The following is a 26,473-nucleotide window of genomic DNA, read 5'->3' as shown; positions in this document are numbered from 1 at the left end:
AAATGGCACTCAATCTCACACCTTTGCTGGGTACATGTCTCTACCAATGCTACGAGACTGGAGCGTACATCCATTTTTCACAGTCTAGTCATATCTAACATACACGTTGTTGGTGTTCTTACAAATATAACTTGAAGTTTTATTCTTATATAACAAATGATAAGACTTGATCATTGGTACTAATGACTTGGTGAGGAGAATATATGCTAAAAGGTTCTTGAACATGGTTTCCGACCGAATGGAGCGTGAATCCAATTGGTGCAGTCAAACAACGTAATGAGTTTAAGGGCTAGATCAAGTTGAAAGAAATTGATGGTATATACAACATAGTGAACGCTGCTACTAGACGTGAGATCGATGTTCTAAAAGACAAGCGTCGAGATAAGATAAGATAAATTTTGAGACTTCTTTAGCACATTGCGGAAAAAGATTGAAGACGGAGATTTTCCGACACTAAAACAAATATTGGAAGGAAAATGATTAATATAGACCATGAACTTTATCCATCCATGACTAATAAATAATGGTTGCCCTAAATCAAGTAGTACCTCATCCTTGAATGATGGTACATCCATCTAGAAATACAATATCAAAAATTTGCATTTTGTATATAAATAAGTCACGCTTAAGGAAAAAAATAACCTCTCACAAATCCAAAATTTTAGCCTCTTTCTCTCTTAAAACTCCCAAATACTCATACGCACATCCCTTCTCTCTATTTCTTTTTATTTTTATTTTTATTTTTCATTCCCCTCTCTGCATCATCGGACAATAACACTGGTACAATAAATCCAATCGAGGTTTCCGATTCGTCGAATTTGCTCTCCGTCAAACTCTCTTCACCCTGCGCGATAGTAAATTAGCGGTTTTTTTCAACTCGACCGGGATTTTTCTGCACAAAAAGCCCCTGAAAACGGTGTCGTTTTTGAAATCTATATTTCCCGCCGCCGCCGGCTTGACTGAGGTAGCCGTAGCCGGTGAATCGGGGGTTTAGGCCTCCCACATCCACTGTATTTACGAAAATACCCTTGACCGAATTTCTTGATTCCCCCCCCCCCCGGCTTTGTTCTCTGTCTGCGCAAAGGTTTGTTTCCTGAAAAACAATCGGCTTCTGTAGCAACCAATTGCCCGATTATCGGGTTGATTAGGGTTTTCTTCAATGTGAATTTAGGGTTTTCTAGAAATATTACTGAATAAGAGGGGAGATTGCGGACTTCATCTAGTTTACTCGAGTGCTCTTAGTGCTGAGTAAACGATCCATATGCTTTACAGAAAAAGTTGTTCACTTATTGAAACTGATTCAATGCGTTTATAACAATATAGGGAATCAATCTTTTGATTGTGAGAAGTGTTTATTCTCAATTTGAGTTGGTCTAACTTCTTTCCTGATATGCTTGTGGCAGAGACTTTTGGAGGGAGCTGTGGTTGGAAATATTCATTATTTTTTCGCCTGGTTGTTACTTTTTTCTTATTTTGGACTCCATGATTAGTTCAACGTGAAGAACATAACATGGCGTTTTCCAGAAATTCTTCGGATGAAGCAGTGGACCAGATTGCATTGAATGAGAGAAGTCATTTGCACCAGCTGGACATTGATAGCAGTAGGCTTAAGGACAATGCTATGACCAATAATGAAGAAATGACAGATCTTACACCTGATAAAAATGGGGGTGAAGATACTGTAAGTAATCTAAGGATAGGACATGACCAGCCTCCTCTTAGGGGATTGGCTGTGGGGGGCAAGTGGGGTTCATCTTTTTGGAAGGACTACCCACCGGCGAGGACATCCCATGGACCATCAGAGTCAGGGGAGGAGTCAAAGAGTGGGTCAGAGTATAAAGGCTCTGAAGTTGAGGAGGAGTCTGATGGATTAGAGGATAGAATGGAGTCAGAATATGATGACATTACACATAAAGATTTGACGGGGAAAGGGCATCAGACTGTTCCGGTTGATGAGATGTTGTCTGATGAGTACTATGAGCAAGATGGTGATGATCCACCAAACGAGTCTGTGAACCATTATAGGACAACGAACCACTCACTTGGGTATAGTTCGAAGCCAACATCTCGGCCTGCTCCTGGCAATATTTCGAGGAAATTGAAGGGGTCGAAAGCCAACAAATACAGTGATGAAGATGCAGATTATGAAGAAGATGACGATGACGAAGATGGTGAATTTAATTTTATCATTTCAGTATTGTTCGACCAGCTCAAATTTGTCATGTTTCATCTACCTTTGTTCTGCAATCTCATCTCGTATAAATACTGCCTTTTTGTGGTTGTAGAAGACGACCTTGATGATGCTGACTTCAATCCTGATTATGGAGCAAGAAGCAGGGAGAATCGGATCAAGGTTTTTCTTTTATTTTCTTCCTTGTCTTTTTCTAATAATCCACTGTAGTGTTCATTGCAAAATTTAGTGGCTTATTCGGATTGTAATCAGCATCGAAAATTGGATTGGTTTATGTGGATTGCAGTTACCAACGTCTAGGGTTTGATTCACTGGTGTCTTTAACTGTTGATTCCTAGAGCTGTGATTTATTTTCCTAATTTATGCTTATTTGAATCTGACTGCATGCCGAGGCATTCAAATTATTGGACTTATTTGAAAGGCTGAGTTTAAATGTGTTTATTCATGCACTAAGGAAGTTTGAAATTTTAGAGTGCACATGTTATCAGATTTAAGATATGACATCGTCATTGTGGAAAAGGTTGGCGTGTAATGAAAATTGTGGTTATTAAAACCTAGGGCACTGTTCATTTGTTGTTACTTTTTTTTGTTTTCTAATGGAGATAATTTTGCAAAATGTCAGATAATTTTTTAATTTTTTTTGTAAAGTCATATCTTTAGTTGTTAAGAAGCACATTTATATGTAAAGATATTTATGTAAGAAGATCGTCTGAATTTAGTAATGTTTTATCCATTTTTTTGTTCTGTTCTGTTTTGTTCTGTTTTGTTTTGATGTTCATCTTTTTAGAATACAGTGGAAGTGTTATGGTTTTACAATATGCAGTGTGAACTCAGTGGATTAGCTTTTTGTCAATGTGCAGGATGAAGATGAAGGTTGGGATGCTGAAGAATCTGATGAGGATGATAATATTGATGATGAGGATGATTTGGATGTCTCGGATGAAGATGAGCTATACTTTAAGAAAAGTAGGGCAAAACAACCAAGTAAAAGTGGTCGTAATTTGAAGTCTACCCGAGAATTTAAGTCAGTTGCATCATCCACTCAGAGAAAGAAAGGTAGAGCTTCTTTTGAGGATGATGACGAAGAATCTTCTGCTGATGACTCAGAAAATATCAGTGATGAAGATTTTAGAAGTTCAAGGAGAGGTGCACAAGCACATAGAAAGAATGGTGGTCGATCTGTTGCTGTTAATGATTCTAGTAGGAGAAATGAACTGCGAACATCAGGTCGTTCAGTTCGTAAAATATCATATGTTGAGAGTGATGGAAGTGAAGATATTGATGAAATAAAGAAAAAGAATCAAAAGGTCTGTTTGTTTCCTTGCATTATTAATTATGCTCTAGCATGTAGGCGGGATTACTGTATTCATCCATTCCCTGGCTTTCTCTTCATTTTTTTGGTGGGTATGGCCTTTTCTTCTTTATGTTTGATAAGCAGTTCATGGTTTAAACTTTCAGAAACTGTAATCATTGTCAATTATAGTAATTAAATATGCATATCATGCATTGTCTGTTATAGTCATATTACTAGTTCATTCTGATTTGGTCAGTGGGTATTTGCAGTTCATTGATACTTTCCTTTCAACGACTTCATTGTCACTCTTTTCTTTCACATCTTATGGAAAGTCTTGCACTGTTTAGTTAAGCTTTTCTTGATCTTGAGATGTTTGCTATTTTTTTTTTCAAGGAGGAAGAAGAAGATGCCGATGCGATTGAGAAGGTATTATGGCATCAACGAAGGGGCACAGCTGAAGAAGCATTGAGGAATAATAAATCAACAGACCCAGTTCTTTTGAGCTATTTGTTTGATTCTGAACTGGATTGGAATGATATGGAATTTCTGATAAAGTGGAAAGGCCAATCACATTTACATTGTCAATGGAAATCATTTTCTGAGTTGCAGAATGTAAGTTCTGCGAACATCAATCAATTCCTAGAGTAGAAAATGGAGATGACTTTATGTGTCTTTGTTTACAGATTGATAAGGATAATCTGTATTATTATACAATATTAGAAGGGAATTAATGTTTGCTGTGATTTTTCAGCTCAGTGGTTTTAAGAAGGTTTTGAATTATACCAAAAAAGTAATGGAAGATGTGAAGTACCGGAGGATGGTATCCCGGGAGGAGGTAATCTGAAGATTAATTTTGTGGAGAACTTTTTATTTCTTTGCTTAATTTTGATCTTTTCGATTATAAGTTGTTCACAATGCTTATCTCTTTGGCTGTATGTGGATCTGCATCTTGTAGTGGAGTAATAGAACTGTCTCCTGACTTTAGACTTGAATGTAGCTGGGCACCCTTATGCTTAATCTGTTCTATAACTGTATACCATACTTATTTTTGTTTCATTATCACACAGTTGTCTTCCACGTGGGTAAAAATATTGTTGTTTGTTATTTATTGTCATTATAAAGTTACAAATATAGCTGGGAATTGTGGACTTTGTAGAGCTTAAGCTAATAGTAATGCTGATAATTAACCCTTTTTAATCATCTATATGCAAGTGAGTTGAACTCAAAGATGGTTGTTGTGCCCATGTTGTCTGCTTTTCCTGCTCTCACTTCGCTCCACCCCCCATCTCTCTTTCTCGCTTTTAATTGTTGAGGCTCAATTGAATTATTTTATTCTCTCACTCTCACTTCGTCACATGTGTATTAGATTGAAGTAAATGATGTCAGCAAGGAGATGGACCTGGATATCATCAAACAAAACAGTCAGGTGGAGAGAGTAATAGCGGAGCGAGTTGTTAAAGATGGTTCAGGTGAAGTAGTTTCAGAATATTTGGTCAAGTGGCAGGGACTGTCTTATGCTGAGGCTACATGGTAATGGGAATTGAATCTATTGCTTTACATATGTTTTTGTTGCTGCTGTTTTGCTATTCGATGTGTTTAACCTGTCCAGATATTTGGCTTATTGTATTATTTCATGGTGCCTAATGTGGAATCGGAAGCGGAACCCAATTTCATGTCATGGTTTCTTATTTTAAGGTCTATTTCTTGTTGTTTTGTAGGGAAAAGGACATAGATATTTCATTTGCTCAAGATGCTATCGATGAGTACAAGGTATCGGTTTTATGACTCGTGCTCTAGCCCAATGGATGCTGGATGATCTTCATGGCACTTACTCTGTTGTTTTTTCTTTGCATTCCCATACATCAACTAGTCTCCCAGTTGTTATTCACTTTTTCAGGAGACTTTATTTTATTTTGGAATGTTGACTTGTTAGAGTTATGTTCTTTTCTTTGTATGTGGTATCAGGTCATGCGGACACTTCTTTGAATATGAGATGATAATATAACATAGTTACTGTAGCCTGTTCAGTGAATGAAGCAACACGACTAGAAAGCCATACTGGCCTCACTGGCTTAGAAAAACGAATATCTTGCATTCTGTAGTTCTATTTTTTTTTCTTACTTTGATCTCTGCATTCTAGTTTCTGTGCTTATGCTCTTTGTACTTCTATTGTCGTTGTCAGCTTTTGCTCTTGCATAATAGACTGGAGGTTGGAAGTGTCAAAAAAAGAAAATGAAAGCAAGGAGCAAAAACCACAAAAGTATATCAAATTACCATGGGAAAAACTAAAAAATAAAATAAAATGGAAGTGAGTAATATACTCAAATATGGGTCAAGTAAATTATTTGACCAGAACAATTATGTAATTACTTTTATACACTCAATTACTCGACCAGAAAAGGACATGAGTTCCAATTCATGGTATGTATTATTGTTGGTTGTTTATCGAAGTATCCTTCTCTCACACTGTGCATCCGACTGTGCACATAATTTTTCTGGTAATGAGATCTTTACGCAATGGTGGATTTGTATTAAGTGATATGGATTGGCTACTTTTAGATGGTGGATTTAAGCTGGGCTTGATTTTTCCAGTTAAAAGAGTTTCCCAATAACAGGGAGAGTGAGAATGCTTGCGATTTGCGAAGCATTTACTTGATAAGGGATGATGATTCCCAGAACTTGATTTTCGGATGTATCCTGCTCTCTACTTGAGGGATGGGATGTTGCTTATATTATTGATTACAACCGGAATGTAGGAGTTAAGATGCTTATACTGATATGGGCAACTAAGGTGGTTAAGTGTTTTGTGTGCAGCATGAAATTCTCTCATTGCTCTCAAAGTTCGATCTGAAGCTTTCTTATTTCTTCCTTCACAAGTTTTAATTACTAATGTGATCATGATTTGTTTCTATCTGGCTTGGCCTATGTTTGTTGATTTTGACCGCTCTATGATTGTAGTCTCGAGAGGCTGCATCAATGGTTCAAGGGAAGACTGTTGATTTTCAGCGCAAGAAAATCAAAGGTCAGTAACTCATCATAGATGTCCTCAAGTATGTCTAAATATCTGCATTTGCGTAGTTCTTATATGTATTTATTATTTATGTCATTTAGTTATTAGATTCCTAGAACTTATATGCATCATATAAAAATCTTAGATTGAAATGGGGGCATAACTCCTTACTTTTTCTTTGCTTTACCTGGCTTTGTATGCCTTCTAGTTACTCTTATAAGTTAAAATGAAGTTTGTAGGCCAAATATTAGTGCAATAAAAGACTGCTTTCACTCCCTCAGGAAGTCTCAGGAAGCTTGATGAGCAGCCTGAGTGGCTGAAAGGCGGCAAACTTCGAGACTATCAGCTTGAAGGCCTGAACTTTCTTGTGAACAGGTGCGGACGTGGTTCGAAGTGGAATGGATTTATTAAGAAATAATTGCCTTAAAACTTTAATCATTTGGTTCTGCCGAGAAGCTGTGCTGATCATACTCTTATGCAGCGCAGCTGGAGAAATGATACCAATGTAATTTTAGCAGATGAAATGGGTCTTGGTAAAACTGTTCAGTCAGTTTCGATGCTTGGTTTTCTGCAGGTAATTAATGTTGCCAGTCATCTCTGGAAGTTTGTTTTGATATCACTGGCACTTCTGATTCACAATCATTTCTGCAGAATTCGCAGCAAATTCAAGGACCATTTCTTGTAGTTGTTCCTCTATCTACCTTGTCTAATTGGGCAAAAGAGTTTAGAAAGTGGTTGCCTGAGATGAATGTTATTATATATGTTGGAACTCGTGCTAGCCGTGAGGTGGGTTAATATATTCTTTTCCTTCACATTTTGAACAATATCGGTATAAGTAAAATGATCATATATGAATAGGTCTTGGAGTTTTATGTTTTTGTATTAGGGTCTTGAAGTTGAACTTTGTATTATCTTGTAATTGAATCCTTGAACATTTATTTGGTTCGAATATCTCCTTAAACTTTATAATTAGGTCCTATGGCAGGTAGCCATTTGAGATATTGTATGTAACATTACAAAAAAGTTTTCAGTTGAATATTTGAAGACTCTAGTGCAACTAAATTCAAAGGTCAGGGCCAGTTGAACTAAATAAAGTTGAAGGAAATTAACTTAGCCATTTATGTAGTATTCTTTTTCAAATTATGCATGTGTGCTATTATGTCAAAGTTCATTTCAAGGAACCATGACATTACCATATCGACAAAAATTGCATATTGTTTGAAAGGATGTGATTATCCTTTGGTATCCATTCACATCATTCAGATTTATCTCTATCTTTAGTATGATGGGGGGCCTTGTTCTCAATAGTTAGTTGGACACTGCTATGAGTGTGAGTGTTATAAGAATTCTAATTAGTTTCTTGCAAGAAGGTTTAATGAATCCCCGTCTTAGTATTGATTCGCTATTTATTCTTTAATAATGTTCTCCATTCAATGCAGGTCTGCCAGCAATATGAGTTTTACAATGACAAAAGAGCAGGCAGGAGTACTAATTTTGATACTCTTTTGACTACATACGAAGTATTATTGAAGGATAAAGCCGTTCTCTCAAAAATTAGGTGGAGCTACCTGATGGTTGATGAAGCACATAGGTTAAAAAACAGCGAGGCCTCTTTGTATATGGCGTTATCAGTATGTTATTTTTTTCCAGTTAATTGTACTGCTGTGTTATACATTTAAGTTTATCGGATTCTAAGCAATTTCTATACATTCTCAGGAATTTAGCACAAAGAACAAGTTGCTAATTACCGGCACTCCCCTGCAAAACAGTGTTGAAGAGCTATGGTGATATATCATTTGCTTTCATTATTATTCTGCAGGATATCCTGATAAGAAATTGATTGTGTTATGATTTTCCAATGCTCATATATTTAATTGGATTTTAACATTCCAGCGGAGTTAATACTCCTTCCACCTCAGGAAAATGTTTTCTGATAGATCATTGAGAAATGATAGTTGCTTCTAAAGTATTATTCTTATTATCTGTTAATCACTTAATTGATGAAACTGATGCTGCTGTACCACCTAGACTTCTTTTGGTTGATCAACCTAACAACCTTTAATTCCTTTTGTATTTCTTGCTTCTGATATATCTTCCTGACTCAAATTTTGTTTCTTTTTTTTTTCTAATGCAAAGTTCAAAATTTGGAAGTAGTTCTCAGTATGCTTGAGCCTTTATATATTATTATGATTTTAGGGTGTGTAGATGCTGTTCAGTGTCTAAATTTATACAAATTGATTATTATAGGGCATTGCTTCATTTTCTCGATCGTGATAAGTTTAGGAGCAAAGATGACTTTGTTCGAAAGTACAAGAATCTTAGTTCCTTCAATGAAACAGAGGTATCTCTTTGGTCTATTTTTTTCTTGATCAACACCACACATTATCTATTCTTTTTTCAATATATGATTTTTGGTTTAAATACATTTTTTCATCCTCAAAGGCAGTGTTAAATAATCTTTATAATTTTCTGTAGCTTACGAATCTTCACATGGAATTGAGACCGCACATTCTCCGAAGAGTGATTAAAGATGTGGAGAAGTCTTTACCTCCCAAGATTGAACGCATCCTGAGGGTTGAGATGTCTCCACTTCAGAAACAGTGAGTTTTATTTTAACTGGGACATATTTGCTTGGTTGATCTTCAATAACAGTTCCTCTACTTTTAATTTTTATTTTCAAATGACTTTAATAGGTATTATAAGTGGATTTTGGAACGTAACTTCCAAGATTTGAATAAAGGAGTTCGGGGAAATCAGGTATATATCTGTTGTTTGTTCAAAAATTTGTAGGTTGGTTTTTTCAACTAGCATGTAAGCTCGCAGCTGATTTTGATGGAGCCATTAAGTCGTATGCTTGATTTTTAATCTGCTCTATTATTTTCATTTGGCGCTTCAAGTGCCACAATCTCCTTGCGTTATTCCCTTTGGATTTGTTATGGAGACCACTTATTCTATTATAGTATAAATTGTAGTGTATACGTTCCAGCAAGTAGATCGCATTAATGTATCTGTTGCTCATTGATTGAAGTATATACACAAATAGATTGTTTCTCGACTTGAATGTAGTTCATTGCTAATCAGGATGAAGCCATTATATTATTTACCTGCTCTGATTCTGTCAAATTTTCACTTGGTGCTTCAAGTACACATTCTGTTCTCTTTGTATTTGGCTATTTGCTGATTGCTATGTGGAGATGTACCACAAATTGAAGTTTACATACCAGAAAATAGATCTTCTTAATGTGGATATTGATTATTCTGGGAATGTTCTAATCGTGTAAAATACAAGTGAAAAGACTTCTCAATCTCATTTTCAAAAAAAATATTGCAGGTCTCGCTTTTGAATATTGTGGTGGAGTTGAAGAAATGCTGTAACCACCCATTTTTGTTTGAGAGTGCTGATCATGGTTATGGCGGGGATACAAATTCCCTAGGTAGCACAAAACTCGAACGTGTTATTTTGAGTAGCGGAAAGCTGGTTATACTGGATAAACTGCTTAATAGATTGCATGAGACCAACCATCGTGTTCTTATATTTTCTCAGGTTTGTAACATTTTACCTTTTGTTGTGGTTGTTTTTGTTTCTGCGGTTCTTGGTTATCTTTAGCAGGGTGAATAAAATTGCTTGGTAATGTTAGCTTATATGATGCCTTGCATGCACATTCGTTGAGATGTCCTTTATGATATTTATCATAAACGTTGTAGATGTAAGAAGCCCTGGTGCTCAAGAAGTGATTTTGAAACCCATGATAAAAAAAAGTTCTAGAAGTGAGTCGAGTGGCTCAGACTGAAAACTACACTGGTTAAATAAGTTGATATTGTGCTGTATACTTTTGCTATCTTGTATTCTTCTGCAGTGTAGAATAGTTTGGTTTCACAATTACCTGGTATCCGTGTCTATAATCTTCATGAACGTTTGACACTTCTGACTTCCTTCAAAGAGCTTTAATTCTTACTTAATTTTCAGCATATTGAATGAACCTCTCTTATATATTTCCACAGATGGTTAGGATGTTGGATATACTTGCCGAGTATCTTTCTCTCAAAGGGTTCCAATACCAAAGACTTGATGGTAGTACAAAGGCAGAGTTACGTCATCAGGCTATGGAACATTTTAATGCCCCGGGGAGTGAGGACTTCTGTTTTCTTCTTTCAACTCGTGCTGGTGGGTTGGGTATCAATCTTGCAACTGCAGACACGGTTATCATATTTGATTCCGATTGGAATCCGCAAAATGACTTACAGGTTCATGGAAGATGATTCTTATGGAACACTTTATTACGATTCCTTAAAGTATATATTGACTTACCATGTTAATGGTCTTTTTGTGCAAGGCGATGAGCCGAGCTCATCGAATTGGGCAGCAAGAAGTAGTTAACATTTACCGGTTTGTTACTAGCAAGAGTGTAGAGGAAGATATATTGGAGCGTGCTAAAAAGAAAATGGTATGCTATAATGCCAGGACTTCAGTTATCTTATTAATGTTCTTTCTTCAGGATTGCAGTATTGCAATAGTAGTTGTTTGCATCTTTATACTTCAATACATAAATATGTATTTGTATCAAAATTATACTTCAGGATTGCAGTATTGCAATAGTAGTTGTTTGCATCTTTATACTTCTGGATCTTGTATGAGTTCTCACTAGTTGAAGTTAACCTTTTAGGTTCTGGACCATTTGGTTATTCAAAAACTGAATGCAGAGGGCAAACTGGAGAAAAAAGAAACGAAAAAAGGAACAACCTTTGATAAAGTAAGATTGCTAAAAACTAGTCTTAAGGGGTTGGAGATTATGCTATTCTTATCATGTATGTTTCCTTCATTCTTTTTGACATGCAGAATGAGCTTTCAGCAATTCTGAGGTTTGGGGCTGAAGAACTCTTTAAGGAAGAAAAGAATGATGAGGAAAGCAAGAAAAGGCTTCTTGGTATGGATATTGATGAGATTCTTGAAAGGGCAGAGAAGGTTGAAAACAAAGCAACCGAAGGAGAGGAAGGTCATGAACTGTTGAGTGCATTTAAGGTTAGCATACTCTAATTCTTATTACAGTAAGGTATACATTTTCTTCTATAGCTGTATTATCTTTTTTATGCTCGTGGTCTATTATTTGTAAATATTGCCTTCACGAGCTGAATTATTCTCTCTCATTATTTGCAGGTTGCAAATTTCGGTAGTACTGAAGATGATGGAACTTTCTGGAGCCGGATGATAAAGCCAGAAGCTGTTGCGCAAGCTGAAGTATGTATTTGACTCTAGATTGAAAGCAATCTTTTGAAAGTCTGCTGTCTCTCAAGTTTATTTGGTGTCCTTTTCTCCTAGGATGCTTTAGCTCCTCGAGCAGCACGAAATATTAAAAGTTATGCAGAGGCTATACCATCTGAAAAGACTAATAAGCGGAAAAAGAAAGGAGTTGAAACTCAGGAAAGAATGTCAAAGAGACGAAGGGCAGATTCTGCTTACTCTCCTCCTGTACTTGAAGGTGCTACTGCACAAGTGAGAGGATGGTCATATGGGAATTTACCTAAAAGAGATGCAACTCGCTTTTTTCGTGCGGTAAACTTATTTTCGTTTTTATCTTCTTAATATGTCATTTTAGGATAAAGAGGCTAATGTGCTCACATGAGATGACTAATTAACTGTATTCTGTATCTCATACCTACGTCCTTGTCTCTTTATGTCCTACCAATCAATAGCCAATCATCAAAACTGCTGCTTTCTTATTATTTAAACGTTAAAAAACTTAAATTCTTAGGCTAAAGAGATGTTTCAATGGAGGAATAAATTGAAAAAGTAAAAGATAGAAAAGGGAAAACAATAAGGAAAAGGAGGTGGTAAATAGCCAACCCCCAAAAAAGCTAGACTTTTTTCTCCCTTAAATATGTCTGTAAGGCTGAGATTTCAAATACTATAGTTGCTCATTTCCACATGGTTGAGTGCTCCGCGAATTTGTTCTAATAGATAGTGGCTTCAAGTAAAGGGAGTTTATAAAGGCCATTCTCTAGGATTTTATGCCAATTCTTATTTTCATCTTATGGCTTAATCTTGGTGAGACATTAATATATTGATAGTGGTTTCCTTTCTGGAATCATCTAAAGCTTGTCAAGTGGTATTTTTTTTCCTCTTCTTTTCCTCATGATTTTATTGTTTACATCTGTTATGAGATCAAAATTAGGTCAAGAAGTTTGGAAATGATAGTCAGATAAGCTCGATAGCTGCAGAAGTTGGTGGAACGGTTGAGGCTGCTTCAACTGAAGCTCAAATTGAGCTATATGATGCTTTAATTGATGGTTGTAGAGAAGCAATTAAAGGAGAGAATATGGACCCCAAGGTTCGTTTGTTTGTTGTAAATGTCATTGTCTGTATATAGTTTTGTACTCTGTTGGATTGCAACTAAATCTTATATTACTCCTTTTAGGGTCCACTCTTAGATTTCTTCGGTGTACCTGTGAAGGCTGATGAAATCTTAGAGCGTGTTGAAGAACTTCAGTCTCTCGCCAAGCGGATCAACCGGTATGAAGATCCTCTGTCGCAATTCAGAGCACTAGCATATCTCAAACCATCCACATGGTCCAAAGGTTGTGGCTGGAACCAGAGTAAGTATACTGGGTTTGGCTTTTATGTGAATCCTTTATTCTCCTGTGTCAGATGAATTATCTCTTGCAAACTAATTTTTGTGTTTCTTTATGGATGAGCACGTTGTCATATTATCAGACAAATGTTACTTCACTTGTATGTTATGGTTGGTTACATAACTTACTCCCCTTGGTTCTATCAGAGGATGATGCAAGGCTGCTGCTTGGAGTTTACTATCATGGTTTTGGAAACTGGGAAAAGATAAGGTTGGATGCAAGCCTTGGTCTTACAAAAAAGATTGCTCCAGTGGAACTTCAGCATCATGAAACGTTCCTACCCCGAGCCCCACAACTGAAAGAGCGAGCTGCACAACTTTTAGAAATGGTAGGCTGAATGCATTCCTATAAACCAGAAAAGCTTGTGGTGCTCTTTTGATAAATTGAGATGTACTTTCAGTTCAAGTTATCGTGGATTACGTTTTGCCTATTTTTAAATTGATTCTCTGCAAATCTGTCATCTAACTTCAATTAATGTGCCAGGAAGTCGCAGCTGTTGGTGGAAAGAACTCTAATGTGAAAGTTGGCCGTAAGAATGCAAAAAAGCAGAAAGACGCTCTTACTATATCAGGCGGAAAGGGAAGACAAGGGAAGCCTACTTCTCCTAGAGGGAATATTCAAATGAATAGAAGAAGAGCTCCCAAATCCCAGAAGATGGAGCCATTAGTTAAAGAGGAAGGTGAAATGTCTGATAATGAGGAAGTTTATGAGCAGTTCAAGGAAGTAAAGTGGAGGGAGTGGTGTGAAGATGTCATGGTAGATGAGGAAAAGACTCTTAAACGTCTCCAAAAACTGCAGTCTATTAGTGCAGATTTGCCTAAAGATAAGGTAGATTTAAGTATCGACAATCACTTCACTGTTCCTTAGGTTGTGTTAACGGATTTTAAAATTGTGTTTAATTTGGTAAAATATCAGGTGCTTTCCAAAATCCGGAACTATTTGCAGCTTATCGGTAGGAGGGTCGACCAAATTGTTGCAGAGTATGAGCAGGAGTTGTATAGGCAAGAAAGTATGTGTTTTTGTCTATATGTTGATCATATTTTCATGATCCTTTGGTGTTTGCTATAAAGGAGAAAAAAGTAGGCAAAAGAAAATTAATGGAGGGATGAACACTCACTTTTTATTATTGACCTTTTCTTTTAAGGCAAAATGGTTTTATTTATATTTTCCTTTTTTGCAGGAATGACCACTAGATTGTGGAATTATGTATCTACGTTTTCAAACTTGTCCGGTGAGAGACTTCAGCAAATTTATACTAAACTTAAACAGGAGCAAGGTGTAGGACCGTCGGCTGCTGGGCACAGGGATCTTGATGTGGAGAAATTCGAAGCTTGGAAACGAAAAAAAAGAGCTGAAGCCGATCCTTCTCATATTCAGCATCCATACCAAAGACCTCCTCCAAATAATGGGACCTGGTTACCCGATCCCAGCTCTTCTGGGATTCTAGGGCCGCCCCCATCTGAGAGCAGCAGACAGTTACGTAATGGGAGGCCTTACCGGATGCAGTAATAAACACAGGGTTTCTCATCTGATATAAAGTAGCTGCTCGACATTTTTTTACTGTGGCCAAAGATCGCTGCTTGCTTTGACATGACGAATCGCCAATTTTGCCATGTCCAATTCGGTGTTATTGTTGATCTGAAGCTGCCTAGAATACCAGACTGCATCTGCTGAAACAGATGATGAAGAAGAATCTGTATCAGCAGATGGTTTGGGAGAGGCTGAGATGAAAGATGCATAAACTTGGGAAATCCTCTGAAAACACATTCTTTTTGCTCTTGGTTTCTTTTATAAATTAATTTAGTTTCAATTTTCTTTCGGTATATAGAGGATAGTTGAAAGGATGCGCTTATATACTTTTTGATACCGACGTCGAAAGACAATTTTTTGCATGTATAATGGCTTTATAAAATGTAAATGACACAATTTTGCTGACGAGACTTAGAAAAGTTATAAATGCAATTGCCAATGCTCTTGTGTATTATACTTGTAGTCATTCAGTGTGTTAAAAGTTGGTAAATTTCAGGTGATATCTCTTGTCCAAGTTCATCAAATTCTAGTAGTAGTTGAGTTGATATGTTTATGATGCTTTGTTGGTGTATTCTACAAGGGATGAAGCCCTCTAATTTAGTTATTGTGCTTGATTTGTATTCCATAAGCAAAATTAAGTATCCCCAATGATAATTAATTGAGATTAATACTTAAATCTCAAAATTTGGACAACTGTTGCAAGTAAGGCCCAGTTCTTCTGGTAACTAATTAACTTACGATTTGACTAAAATGGAAATGGAAATTTTAAGCTATGGATTATAGATGATGTATGCAGCATATGTAGCACATTAGTAACTCATCATTGATTTTTAGGGTTATCACTTATAGTACTTATATAGCATATTCCCTTGTCACTTAATAGTCTAGAGTCATAATTTTTGGGCAATTTCAAGAGATTTTTCTTTGGTTTTTACTCTTCATTTTTGTATATTGGTTTTGATGTTTGTTTTCTGAAGACCCATCAGTTCCACTCGACCTATTAAGTGAACAACGGATAAATAAAGGCTACATATTTGTAGTAATTCTTTAAATTAGGGGCTAAAACAAAAGATCAAAGTTTTGGCCGTATTTTAAAACCCTAAAAATTAGTAAGTAGATATTAATGTGCTACATATACAGCACCTAATACATTTGTGATGGTTTGGCGAATTTTTGATGATGATGAATGCAGGAAAACACAGATCACGACACAGAGATTTACGTGGTTCGATTTACTGAGGTAAATCTACGTCCACGGGAAGAAAAGAGGGCAGAGTTGTATTGCTTGATCTGTTTTCTACAGCTTACAATACAGACTTGCTATTTGATCTTTGATCTCTAGAGAACTTAACAGAACTTTTTTTATCTATCTGATCTAGGTTCTATTTATACATTGAACCAAGATCGTGGCATGCAGCACCATTTACTAGGTAGTGGATGTCGTGGAGATCGTGGCGATCTTGCATGGGTCCACTATCCTGCATGAGTTACTGACTGCTTGACACCACTAAATAGATCGTGGGTGTAGTGGAGGTGGAAATCCTGCATGAGTCCACTATCTCCTAGTTCGGTCGAATACTGAGACCGAACTGCTGAATTATTGCCGAGCAGCTTTTGCCGATCTGAGAGTAGAGCTTGATGCCGACCTGAGAGCAGAGTTTGATTGGTTGGCTTTTACCGAGCTGTAGGCTGGGGCCGAACTCTTTGGTTGTGCCGAACTGAACTCTTTAGTCATGCCGGACTGATACTCTTTAGTCATGCCGAACTGATACTCTTTCTTGGGCTTTAGGCTGATGGGCTTTACTGCTGTTGGGCTTGTTTAGTACGTACTCCATCACTACCCCCCCCGAAAAGCGAAGTGAATCACTTCGGCATTCTGGATAAAGGTACGGGGTAAGTTGATGTTTGTCCTCGGTCTTATGAAGTGAACTCTTCTTTGACCGGACTTGGTTTGTGTCCTAATTTGGCGAGTTTTATCGCTCGGATCGGACTTTCCGTTGTCCTAATTTGGGGATCGGACTTTCCCTTGTCCTAATTCGGCGAGTTTTATCGCGTGGATCGGACTTTCCCTTGTCCTAATTCAGGCAAGTTTTATCGCGTGAATCGGACTTTTGTTGCAGTTCGTTTCAGACGAAGTGCTTGATTTTTAAGCCGAATTGTGGTCTTGTATCCTCTTTAGAAGCTTGGACTTCACAATCGTTGGCTTATTGCAGTTCGTTTCAGACGAAGTGCTTGTTTAAGCTGAATTGTGGTCTTGTATCCTCTTTAGAAGCTTTGACTCACAATCGTTGGCTTGTATATGTTCTAAGAAGGGGATCAGCCTTCGAAGAACAAGATACCTCAGTAACATTTGTAAGAGACGACACGCACAGAGACAGACAAAACACACAGACAAAACGCACAGAGACAAACAAAGACCAAGCAAACCAAAGAAAGCACATTGACCGAACAGGACTCAAGACTGACTGACCGGACTGTCTCTTACAAATGGAACTTCTTGAGGTTGGAAATGTGCCATGTTCGGGGTACCTGTTCTCCTGACATGTGAGCCAATTTGTAAGACCCTTTGCCGAGGACTTCTGACACCCGATACGGACCTTCCCATGTGGGTTCGAGCTTGCCCAGCTTTTCTGCTCGGCTTACTTCGTTGTTTCTCAAGACGAGATCTCCCACTTGAAATTGCAGCTTCTTCACCCTTTGGTTGTAATACCGGGCTACTTGCTCCTTATACTTGGCTGCTTTTATGCACGCCAATTCTCTTCTTTCTTCGGCGAGATCTAGTTCTGCTCTCAGTCCGTCGTCATTCATTTCTGCTGAGAAGTTTAGAGTTCGGGGACTGGGTATGCCGATCTCCACCGGAATCACGGCTTCAGTGCCGTACACAAGACTGTACGGAGTTTCACCGTTGGAGGTTGTGGGTGTAGTTCGGTAGGACCATAGGACTTGAGGGAGATTTTCTACCCATTGTCCTTTGGCTTGTTCTAACCGAGCTTTTAACCCTTTCACCAGGATACGATTTGTTACCTCCGTTTGTCCGTTTGCTTGTGGATGAGAGACCGAAGTGAACCGCTGTTGAATATTCAGCTCTTGGCACCAATTCTTGAACGTCTTGTCGGTGAACTGAGTCCCGTTATCCGAGATGAGGATGTGGGGTATGCCAAATCGGCACACTATGTTCTTCCAGACGAAATCCAATGCCTTCGAGCTCGTTATTGTAGCTAATGGTTCAGCTTCCACCCACTTCGTAAAGTAGTCCACGGCAACGATTAGGAATTTTATTTGCCGAGGAGCTTGTGGTAGTGGTCCTACTATGTCTATACCCCATTGCATAAAAGGCCAAGGGCTTTGCATAGTGGATAGATCTGTCTGCGGCATCCTTGGGATATTTGCATGGATTTGGCACTTCGGGCATGTCTTGACGAGCTGCACTGCTTCTTGTACCAAGGTTGGCCAATAATATCCCCATCTTAGAACTTTTTTAGCTAAAGCTCTAGCTCCGATGTGGCTGCCGCACGATCCTTCATGAACTTCTCTGAGGATGTAGTCCGTCTCTTCTGGTCCTACGCACCGCAATAACGGCTGGAGGTAAGACTTTCTAAAGAGGACTCCTTCATGAAGTTCGTACCGAAGTGCTCGGCACGTGATCTTCCGAGCTTCTCTCTTATCCTCGGGCAATTGTCCTTGATCCAGATACTGCAAGATCGGCGTCATCCAGTTCGGCGAGCTGGATACTGAATGTACCTCGGCTTCATCAATGCTTCGATGCATTAATTCTTCCGCCTTTGAGCTCGGATCTGAGGCCAACTTACTTAAGGTATCTGCTCGGCTATTTTCCGCTCTGGGAATGCGGATTATCCGAAAATAGGAGAAACTTCGGCTGATGCTTTGCGCTTTGTCCAAATACTTCTTCATTCTCTCGTCACGAGCTTCACTTGTACCCAACATGTGATTTACTATGACTTGTGAATCACAATGGACTTTGAGAGATTTGACGAGCAGACTTTGCGCTAACTGGAGTCCGGCCAGGAGGGCTTCGTACTCGGCTTCATTATTAGTAGTGGGGAATAGGAACCGAAGTGAGTAGGTTACCTCGTGTCCGTCGGGAGCGACAAGTAAAATACCAGCTCCACTTCCCATCTTGTTTGAAGCTCCATCTACGAATCCGCTCCAGCAGTCCGGCGGCTCTACTTCGGATTCCAAGGGCTGTGCTAGTTCGGCATTGGCAGAATTCTTCTGTTCGGCAATAACAGGAATTGCTTGATCGAACTTTGCTTCTGCAAGAAAATCTGCCAAGGCTTGTCCCTTGATGGCTTTCCGAGGTAGATACTCGATTGAGTGTTCTCCCAGCTCTATGGCCCATTTGGCGATTCTGCCTGATGCTTCTGGCTTGGTCAAAACTTGCCGAAGAGGCAGATCGGTTAAGACGCATACCTTGTGAGCATAGAAGTATGGCCGCAGTCTCCTTGCTGCATTTACTAACGCCAGAGCAATTTTTTCCAGAGGTTGATACCTTGTTTCTGGACCTCTTAATGCTCGGCTTGTAAAGTAGATGGGAAACTGCTTTAGGCCTTCTTCTCGTACAAGCACCGCGCTAATGGTTTGATCGGATGCCGCTAAGTATAAGAAAATCACTTCGGCATCTGTTGGAGCAGAGAGAATTGGAAGCTCGGCTAAATAACTTTTGAGCTCGTCAAAAGCCTTTTTCTGCTCGGCTCCCCACTCAAACTTTGGTGCCTTTTTTAACACTTTGAAGAACGGCAGTTGCTTTTCGGCTGCTTGGGAAAGGAATCTATTCAATGCGGCTAGACATCCAGTTAGTCTTTGCACATCGTGTATGGACTTTGGCATCGCCATGTTCTGAATAACTTGAACTTTTGAGGGATTTGCCTTGAGTCCGTCCTTTGAAACCCAACAACCCAGAAATTTTCCCGAATCTACCAAAAAGGTACATTTTTGGGGGTTGAGTTTGAGGTTGGCTTTTCGGAGCACGTCGAGAGTGGATTTGAGGTTGTCTTCGTACTCCGAAGTGCTTTTGCTTTTGACAACTATGTCGTCGACATACACTTCAACCTGTTTTCCGATTAGGTGCCGAAAAAGCTTGTCTACCATCCTTTGATAAGTGGCTCCGGCATTCTTTAAACCGAATGACATCTTTTTATAAGCGAAAATGCCGAAATCGGTAATGAAAGCTGTTTTCGGAGCGTCACTCTCATCCATCAACACTTGGTGATATCCTTTGTATAAATCAAGAAAACAGAAAATTTCGAAGCCGATCAAAGCTTCTACTTTTTTATCTATATTCGGAAGGGGATAGCAATCTTTAGGACAGTGCTTGTTTAGATCGGTAAAATCTATGCACATCCGCCATCCTCCTCCTTTTTTCTTGATCATCACAGGATTGGCCACCCAAGAAGGATATTTCACCTCGAATAGTACATCCGCTTTTAGTAATTGGCGGACTTCGTCATGGATGACTTGGCTTCTTTCTGCCGCAAAGAGTCTTTGCTTCTGTTTTACTGGCCGGATTGAAGGATCAATATTTAACCGATGAGTGATTACCTCGGGGGGCACTCCGGTCATGTCCAACGGAGACCATGCAAAGACATCTTTGTACTCCTTGAGGAGCTGAATGGTCTTTTCCCGGAGTAGAGGCGTTCCTGCGAAGCCGATCTTGACCGTTCTGGATGGATCATCTTCGTATAACTGAACGGTCATTGAGTTCGGCTCTGAAGTGACTTCGGTCATCTCGCTTGCCTCTGACTCCGGTTGCTGTGATTGCTATGCTTGATGGTGCCGAATTGATTGCTCGGCACTTTTAAGCGCAATCTGCAGACATTCTTTTGCTCTCTTTTGATCACCTCGGATGACCGCTATCCCACCTTTAGTGGGGATCTTGATGGTGAGGTGATAAGTAGAGCAAACGGCCCGAACTGTGTTGAGCCAGTCTCTCCCCAGGATGATGTTGTACGGGGACCGAGCTTTCACCACAAAGAACTCGATCATCGTATTGGAGCTTGTAGGCGCTTTTCCCACCGTGATCGGAAGGCTGATAATACCTTCAGGGCGGGTGTCCTCCTGGGCGAAACTTTTCAGAGGAAGTGGAGCCGGACTGAGCCGAGCTGGATCCACTTCCATTTTATCGAAACATTCTTTAAAAAGAATGCTGACTGACGCTCCTGTATCCACAAATACTCTGTGGATCAGTTTGTTTGCCACTCCGGCTTGAATGACAATAGCGTCTTGGTGAGGAGAGATGGCTGGGACGGGATCGGCATCTGAAAATGTAATCACTTCGTCTTTCTTCAGCCTTTTATGTGTTGGCTCCTCTTGATTGGAACCTCTGCGTTCTGCTTTTAGGGACGACTTAGTCTTCCCGGCAGGGAGAGCATCAATAGTCTGGATTACTCCATCATATTGCGGCTCGTCGTCGTCTTCGGGATCCTCATGCCTTTTCGGATCCTGAGGATTGCAGTTCGCACCTCTCTGCCTTTTGTTCTTTTTCGGCTGCTTGCTTTGGTATTTTTTTAACGTTCCTGTTTTCACAAGAACATCAATACCTGCAGCCAAATTTCGGCACTCCTCGGTATCGTGACCGTGGGCTTGATGGAAGGAGCAATATTGATCCTGAGGTCGCCGCGCGGCTGATTTCGTCATCCGCTTTGGTTTTTCGAACATATCGGAATGTAGTTCGAAAATTTCCGCTCTTGACTTGTTTAATGGTACGAACTGAGCGGGCGGCTTCTCAGGATGGAGACGTGGCCCCAATCTGCCTTGTACCGGTGCCCTTTGAATTCTTTCAAAAGGAGTTCGGCGAGGAAGCACCTGGCCGCTTTGATCGGGCTTCTTTTTCTCTTCTCGGGATGAGCTGTCTAAAGACCGTTTTCGACGGTCTGCCTCATCCGCACGGGAAAACTGGTCCGCAATATCCCACATCTCTTGAGCTGTTTGCGGACTGCATTCCACGAGCTTTCTGTAGAGAGCTCCGGGCAGGATTCCATTTTGGAATGCCGAAATGACAAGTAGATCGTTGAGATCATCTACTTGTAGGCATTCCTTGTGGAATCTCGTCAGGAAGTCGCTGATCTTTTCGTCGCGACCTTGACGTATAGAAAGCAGCTGAGCCGAAGTAATTCGGGCTTCCGCTTTCTGAAAGAACCTCCTGTGGAAAGCATCCATTAGATCTCGGTAGGATCTAATGCTGTCTTGAGGAAGGCTGTCGAACCACCTTCTGGCGTTCCCGATGAGCAGCTCGGGGAACAGCTTGCACATATGGACCTCATTGAGACCCTGGTTCGCCATATTATATTGATAGCGTCCCAAGAAGTCATGAGGATCCACTAGCCCGTCATAAGTCATTGACGGTGTCCGGTAGTTCCGCGGCAAAGGAGTTCGGGTGATATCGTCCGAGAACGGAGTCTTTAATGCTCCGTACATGGCGAACCCGATATCTCTTCGGTACGGAGGAGATGGAGTTCTCCTGTGGTTCCGGTACCGAGGAGGAACAGGAACATGTCGGGGTTGAGGATTCTTTCTCCTGGAAGACACGTCACTACTGCGGTAGTGACTTTCATGTCTGGATGAGGAGGGAGAATCCGCCGTTGTCTTCTCCGGCTGTTGGCTCTTCTGCAGGAAGGTTAAGAACTCCTCCTGCTTCTCGGCCAAGAACAGCTTGACAGCTTCATTTAAATCGGGCTGCTGGGAAGACTCGGTGCGATCTCTCCTGGAGTGGCTTGTTCCTTCTTCGTGAGAACCGGAGGTAGATGTCTCCCGAGGCCGTTTTTCAGACCTGCGAGCTGGACTAGCTTCCTCACGGTTATCACGAACGGTATTATGGGTGTTATGTGATCTGGTATGCATTTTTTTTTTTTTTTTGGGGTGGAAAAAGGGTCAAAAATTCGCTTTATCACAAATTTGGTTCTCTGTTTCCCACAGACGGCGCCAGTGATGGTTTGGCGAATTTTTGATGATGATGAATGCAGGAAAACACAGATCACGACACAGAGATTTACGTGGTTCGATTTACTGAGGTAAATCTACGTCCACGGGAAGAAAAGAGGGCAGAGTTGTATTGCTTGATCTGTTTTCTACAGCTTACAATACAGACTTGCTATTTGATCTTTGATCTCTAGAGAACTTAACAGAACTTTTTTTATCTATCTGATCTAGGTTCTATTTATACATTGAACTAAGATCGTGGCATGCAGCACCATTTACTAGGTAGTGGATGTCGTGGAGATCGTGGCGATCTTGCATGGGTCCACTATCCTGCATGAGTTACTGACTGCTTGACACCACTAAATAGATCGTGGGTGTAGTGGAGGTGGAAATCCTGCATGAGTCCACTATCTCCTAGTTCGGTCGAATACTGAGACCGAACTGCTGAATTATTGCCGAGCAGCTTTTGCCGATCTGAGAGTAGAGCTTGATGCCGACCTGAGAGCAGAGTTTGATTGGTTGGCTTTTACCGAGCTGTAGGCTGGGGCCGAACTCTTTGGTTGTGCCGAACTGAACTCTTTAGTCATGCCGGACTGATACTCTTTAGTCATGCCGAACTGATACTCTTTCTTGGGCTTTAGGCTGATGGGCTTTACTGCTGTTGGGCTTGTTTAGTACGTACTCCATCAATTTGTAATGTTTGTAAATTTTAAATAAAAATGACCATGTGATCAAAGTCTGAGCTATAAGTTAAAAATAACCCTTTTATTTTAGGATCTATGAATAGTATATTATGCACCTAAAGGAATACTTTGTGTGTGCTAGATTACAAAAAAGCCTGACTCAGAAAATTGTTGTTTGCATATTGATAGCTTGTGTTGAGATGAAGAGATATAAACAAAAGTATTGAAAAGAAAAGGCAAAGATAAAACAAAATGCAGAAAACCATTAGTTGTGTGGCTTTGGTTTCCATAGAATAGGGTGTGGTTGAAAACACTTTATCACTTTATCCCTTGCCTTATTGTTTTCCACCTCAACTCCTTCTATGGTGTGTGTATTTCATGCATTTTTTTTCTCCATATTTTTCGATTTGAATTATTGACATTGTTGTTACACTTGTGGACCTCATACTTTTTGTTGAATCTATAGATTAAGCACACATACAAACCGAAGAAAAAAAAATGATATCTTCATAATAGAAGAGCTCCTGAGATTGGTGTGTGTCTTATCTCCCATTGTGGGACCCACTAAATAGCCGTGATTGGTCTCCCGCCTCTTATAAAATTTTATACTAACTCTCTTCCCTTTTCATCCTTCATTTTGGGCTCTCTCTCTTTCTCTTCTTCTGCAGAATTCCCACTTCCACAGAGGTAAACTTGCAGCCTTTTCCTTTTTATGTTTCTCATGCATGCATGTAGATGTAGTTTACTAGACACTAGTGCGTGCTTATGTATGTTTTTCTCTAAATCCTTTCGCACGTTACAAAACGCTAAGTCAAAAATACGACGAACAACAAAGTAGTAGATGTGTATATATATTACTATTAGTATTAGTAGTAGTACTAATTAAAATACGAAATTTGAATCGTTATTTGGGGACAAAAGATCTCATGCCGATCAAGAGAAAAATATTAAAATTCAGAGTTACAGGACATCAAAATTTGATCAAAATTCATGATATTTCCAACAAAAACTCAGCATGTCTTGTTTTATTTCTAGTACTATCACTGGAGTAGTTTGATTATGCAATTCTTGAATATATTTTTATATATCATATCACATAAAGTGAACGGTTGATAATATCTGGTAGGGAGTGTGAAGAAGATGGATTATGTGAATGGACCCGGAAGGAACCACCTGTTTGTTCCAGGGCCTGTTAATATCCCGGATCAGGTGATCCGGGCTATGAGCAGAAACAACGAGGACTACAGGTCTCCGGCCGTCCCAGCTCTCACCAAAACCTTGCTTGAGGATGTCAAGAAGATCTTCAAGACCACCTCTGGAACTCCTTTTCTCTTTCCCACTACAGGTTATATATACTTACTTTTTTCATCATGTTTTCTATTTTTGATTGATCAGAAAAATTAGTCCCCTTTCATACTTTGATAAGTTTACATGTGTCTCCTCTACTATTTATATTTCAATCACTTTTTCTTTTTACCTTTCTATTATTACATTAAAACTCGTGTTGTATGATACTAAGACTCCCTAGACTAATCCTTAATAGTACAAATGGAACAGGCACGGGCGCATGGGAGAGCGCGCTGACCAACACGCTCTCCCCAGGCGACCGGATCGTGTCTTTCCTGATTGGGCAGTTCAGCCTCCTGTGGATCGACCAGCAGCAGCGCCTCAACTTCAATGTTGACGTGGTGGAGAGCGAGTGGGGCCAGGGCGCCAACCTGGACGTCCTGGCCACCAAGCTCGCAGACGACAAGGCCCACACCATCAAGGCTATCTGCATCGTCCACAACGAGACCGCCACCGGCGTCACCAACAACCTCGCCACCGTGAGGAAAATCCTCGACCACTACCAACACCCCGCCCTCCTCTTGGTGGACGGGGTGTCCTCCATCTGCGCACTGGACTTCCGCATGGACGACTGGGGCGTAGATGTGGCGCTCACTGGGTCGCAGAAGGCGCTCTCGCTCCCAACAGGGATTGGGATTGTCTGCGCGAGCCCCAGGGCAATCGAGGCGTCAGAGAGCGCGAAATCGGTGAGAGTGTTCTTTGATTGGAAGGACTACTTGAAGTTCTACAAGTTGGGGACGTATTGGCCTTACACGCCTTCGATTCAGCTGCTCTATGGGTTGAGGGCAGCTCTTGATCTTTTGTTTGAGGAAGGCCTTGACAATGTCATTATCCGGCACAACCGACTCGCGACCGCCACTAGGTGCGTCGTTTTAATTTATTCGTGCACGGAGGAAATATTTTTAAGGACAATAGTGTGTTATGATTATCTCATTTTACTTGTAGTTCCAAATATTGTGTGATACTCTGAAACATTTGGCCTCAGACATTAACTGGTATCGACCATTTTATATTGTTGGTGGTGATGATGTGGACAGGCTGGCGGTGGAGGCGTGGGGGCTGAAGAACTGCACGCAGAAGGAGGAGTGGCACAGCGACACGGTGACGGCGGTGGTGGTTCCGGCGTACATCGACAGCTCGGAGATCGTGCGGAGGGCGTGGAAGCGCTACAACTTGAGCTTGGGGTTGGGGCTCAACAAGGTGGCTGGCAAAGTTTTCAGAATAGGGCATCTTGGCAGCCTTAATGAGGTATGTTTGAAGAAGTTTTTTTTAGACCAAACAAACTCCAAACTGAGATTTGATTGATTTGTTGGTTGGTTCAGTTGCAATTGCTGGGGTGTCTTGGTGGGGTGGAGATGGTGCTCAAGGACGTCGGGTATCCAGTGAAGCTCGGAAGTGGCGTCGCTGCTGCAGCAGCGTACTTACAGAACACCACTCCCTTGATCCCTTCAAGGGTTTGATTTCACTTTTCTTATATCATCTCATACTGTAAAAATTGCACCTTCGTTTCCAACTTTTGTGCCTTTGTATTTGGTGTTGAGTGTTCCTTTATGCAACTCCCTTCATCTTGATGCATTACTACTTACCTGCACAAAGAAAAATATAAAATTTGTATGAACTTTATTTCCAACCGTTATTAATGATTGCTATTTATGTGTATCAGTAGAGCTACATCTGTCTCGAGTCTCAACATACGACAATACACAGCAGTAATGTTCGGTTCGTTAGATAAGATAATAACGAGATAGAATTTGGGATAATCTAAAATGCATTTTCTATGATTAAATTAGTCACTGGGTAGATATGAGATGGTTAATCATGAGATATGCAATATGCAATGTAATCTTGCATTATGA

The 26,473-nt window shown here is 40.1% G+C and overlaps 2 protein-coding genes across 3 annotated transcripts; both read left to right on the top strand.

The window, feature by feature from the left end:
* The first annotated feature begins 633 nt into the window (after positions 1 to 633).
* On the top strand, positions 634 to 15,091 carry LOC121748910 (protein CHROMATIN REMODELING 5-like). Of its 2 annotated transcripts, none has more exons than XM_042143475.1 (30): positions 634 to 1,084; positions 1,404 to 2,171; positions 2,289 to 2,353; positions 3,052 to 3,498; positions 3,879 to 4,097; positions 4,237 to 4,320; positions 4,852 to 5,015; positions 5,204 to 5,255; positions 6,444 to 6,507; positions 6,777 to 6,870; positions 6,982 to 7,069; positions 7,147 to 7,281; positions 7,935 to 8,126; positions 8,212 to 8,279; positions 8,743 to 8,836; positions 8,971 to 9,095; positions 9,189 to 9,252; positions 9,827 to 10,039; positions 10,498 to 10,740; positions 10,830 to 10,940; positions 11,160 to 11,246; positions 11,333 to 11,515; positions 11,651 to 11,731; positions 11,813 to 12,046; positions 12,666 to 12,821; positions 12,909 to 13,086; positions 13,269 to 13,450; positions 13,606 to 13,950; positions 14,038 to 14,131; positions 14,303 to 15,091. In XM_042143475.1, exons 2-30 carry the CDS (start codon positions 1,511 to 1,513, stop codon positions 14,629 to 14,631), a joined length of 5,052 nt encoding a protein of 1,683 aa, XP_041999409.1. In that variant the 5' UTR covers positions 634 to 1,084; positions 1,404 to 1,510; the 3' UTR covers positions 14,632 to 15,091. The 2 variants fall into 2 exon arrangements, with proteins under 2 accessions (XP_041999409.1, XP_041999408.1); XM_042143474.1 differs by having other exon boundaries at positions 2,286 to 2,353.
* Positions 15,092 to 23,792: 8,701 nt separating this feature from the next.
* Positions 23,793 to 26,276, top strand: LOC121747953 (serine--glyoxylate aminotransferase-like). Its single transcript, XM_042142132.1, has 5 exons — positions 23,793 to 23,957; positions 24,397 to 24,615; positions 24,828 to 25,479; positions 25,655 to 25,865; positions 25,940 to 26,276. Exons 2-5 carry the CDS (start codon positions 24,411 to 24,413, stop codon positions 26,075 to 26,077), a joined length of 1,206 nt encoding a protein of 401 aa, XP_041998066.1. The 5' UTR covers positions 23,793 to 23,957; positions 24,397 to 24,410; the 3' UTR covers positions 26,078 to 26,276.
* The last annotated feature ends 197 nt before the right edge of the window (positions 26,277 to 26,473 follow it).

The sequence above is a fragment of the Salvia splendens genome, chromosome 9 (genome assembly GCF_004379255.2).
Source record: "Salvia splendens isolate huo1 chromosome 9, SspV2, whole genome shotgun sequence".
NCBI lineage: Eukaryota > Viridiplantae > Streptophyta > Magnoliopsida > Lamiales > Lamiaceae > Salvia > Salvia splendens.
Note: the sequence above shows the minus strand (reverse complement) of the source record. Positions and strands in the feature narration are given on the sequence as shown.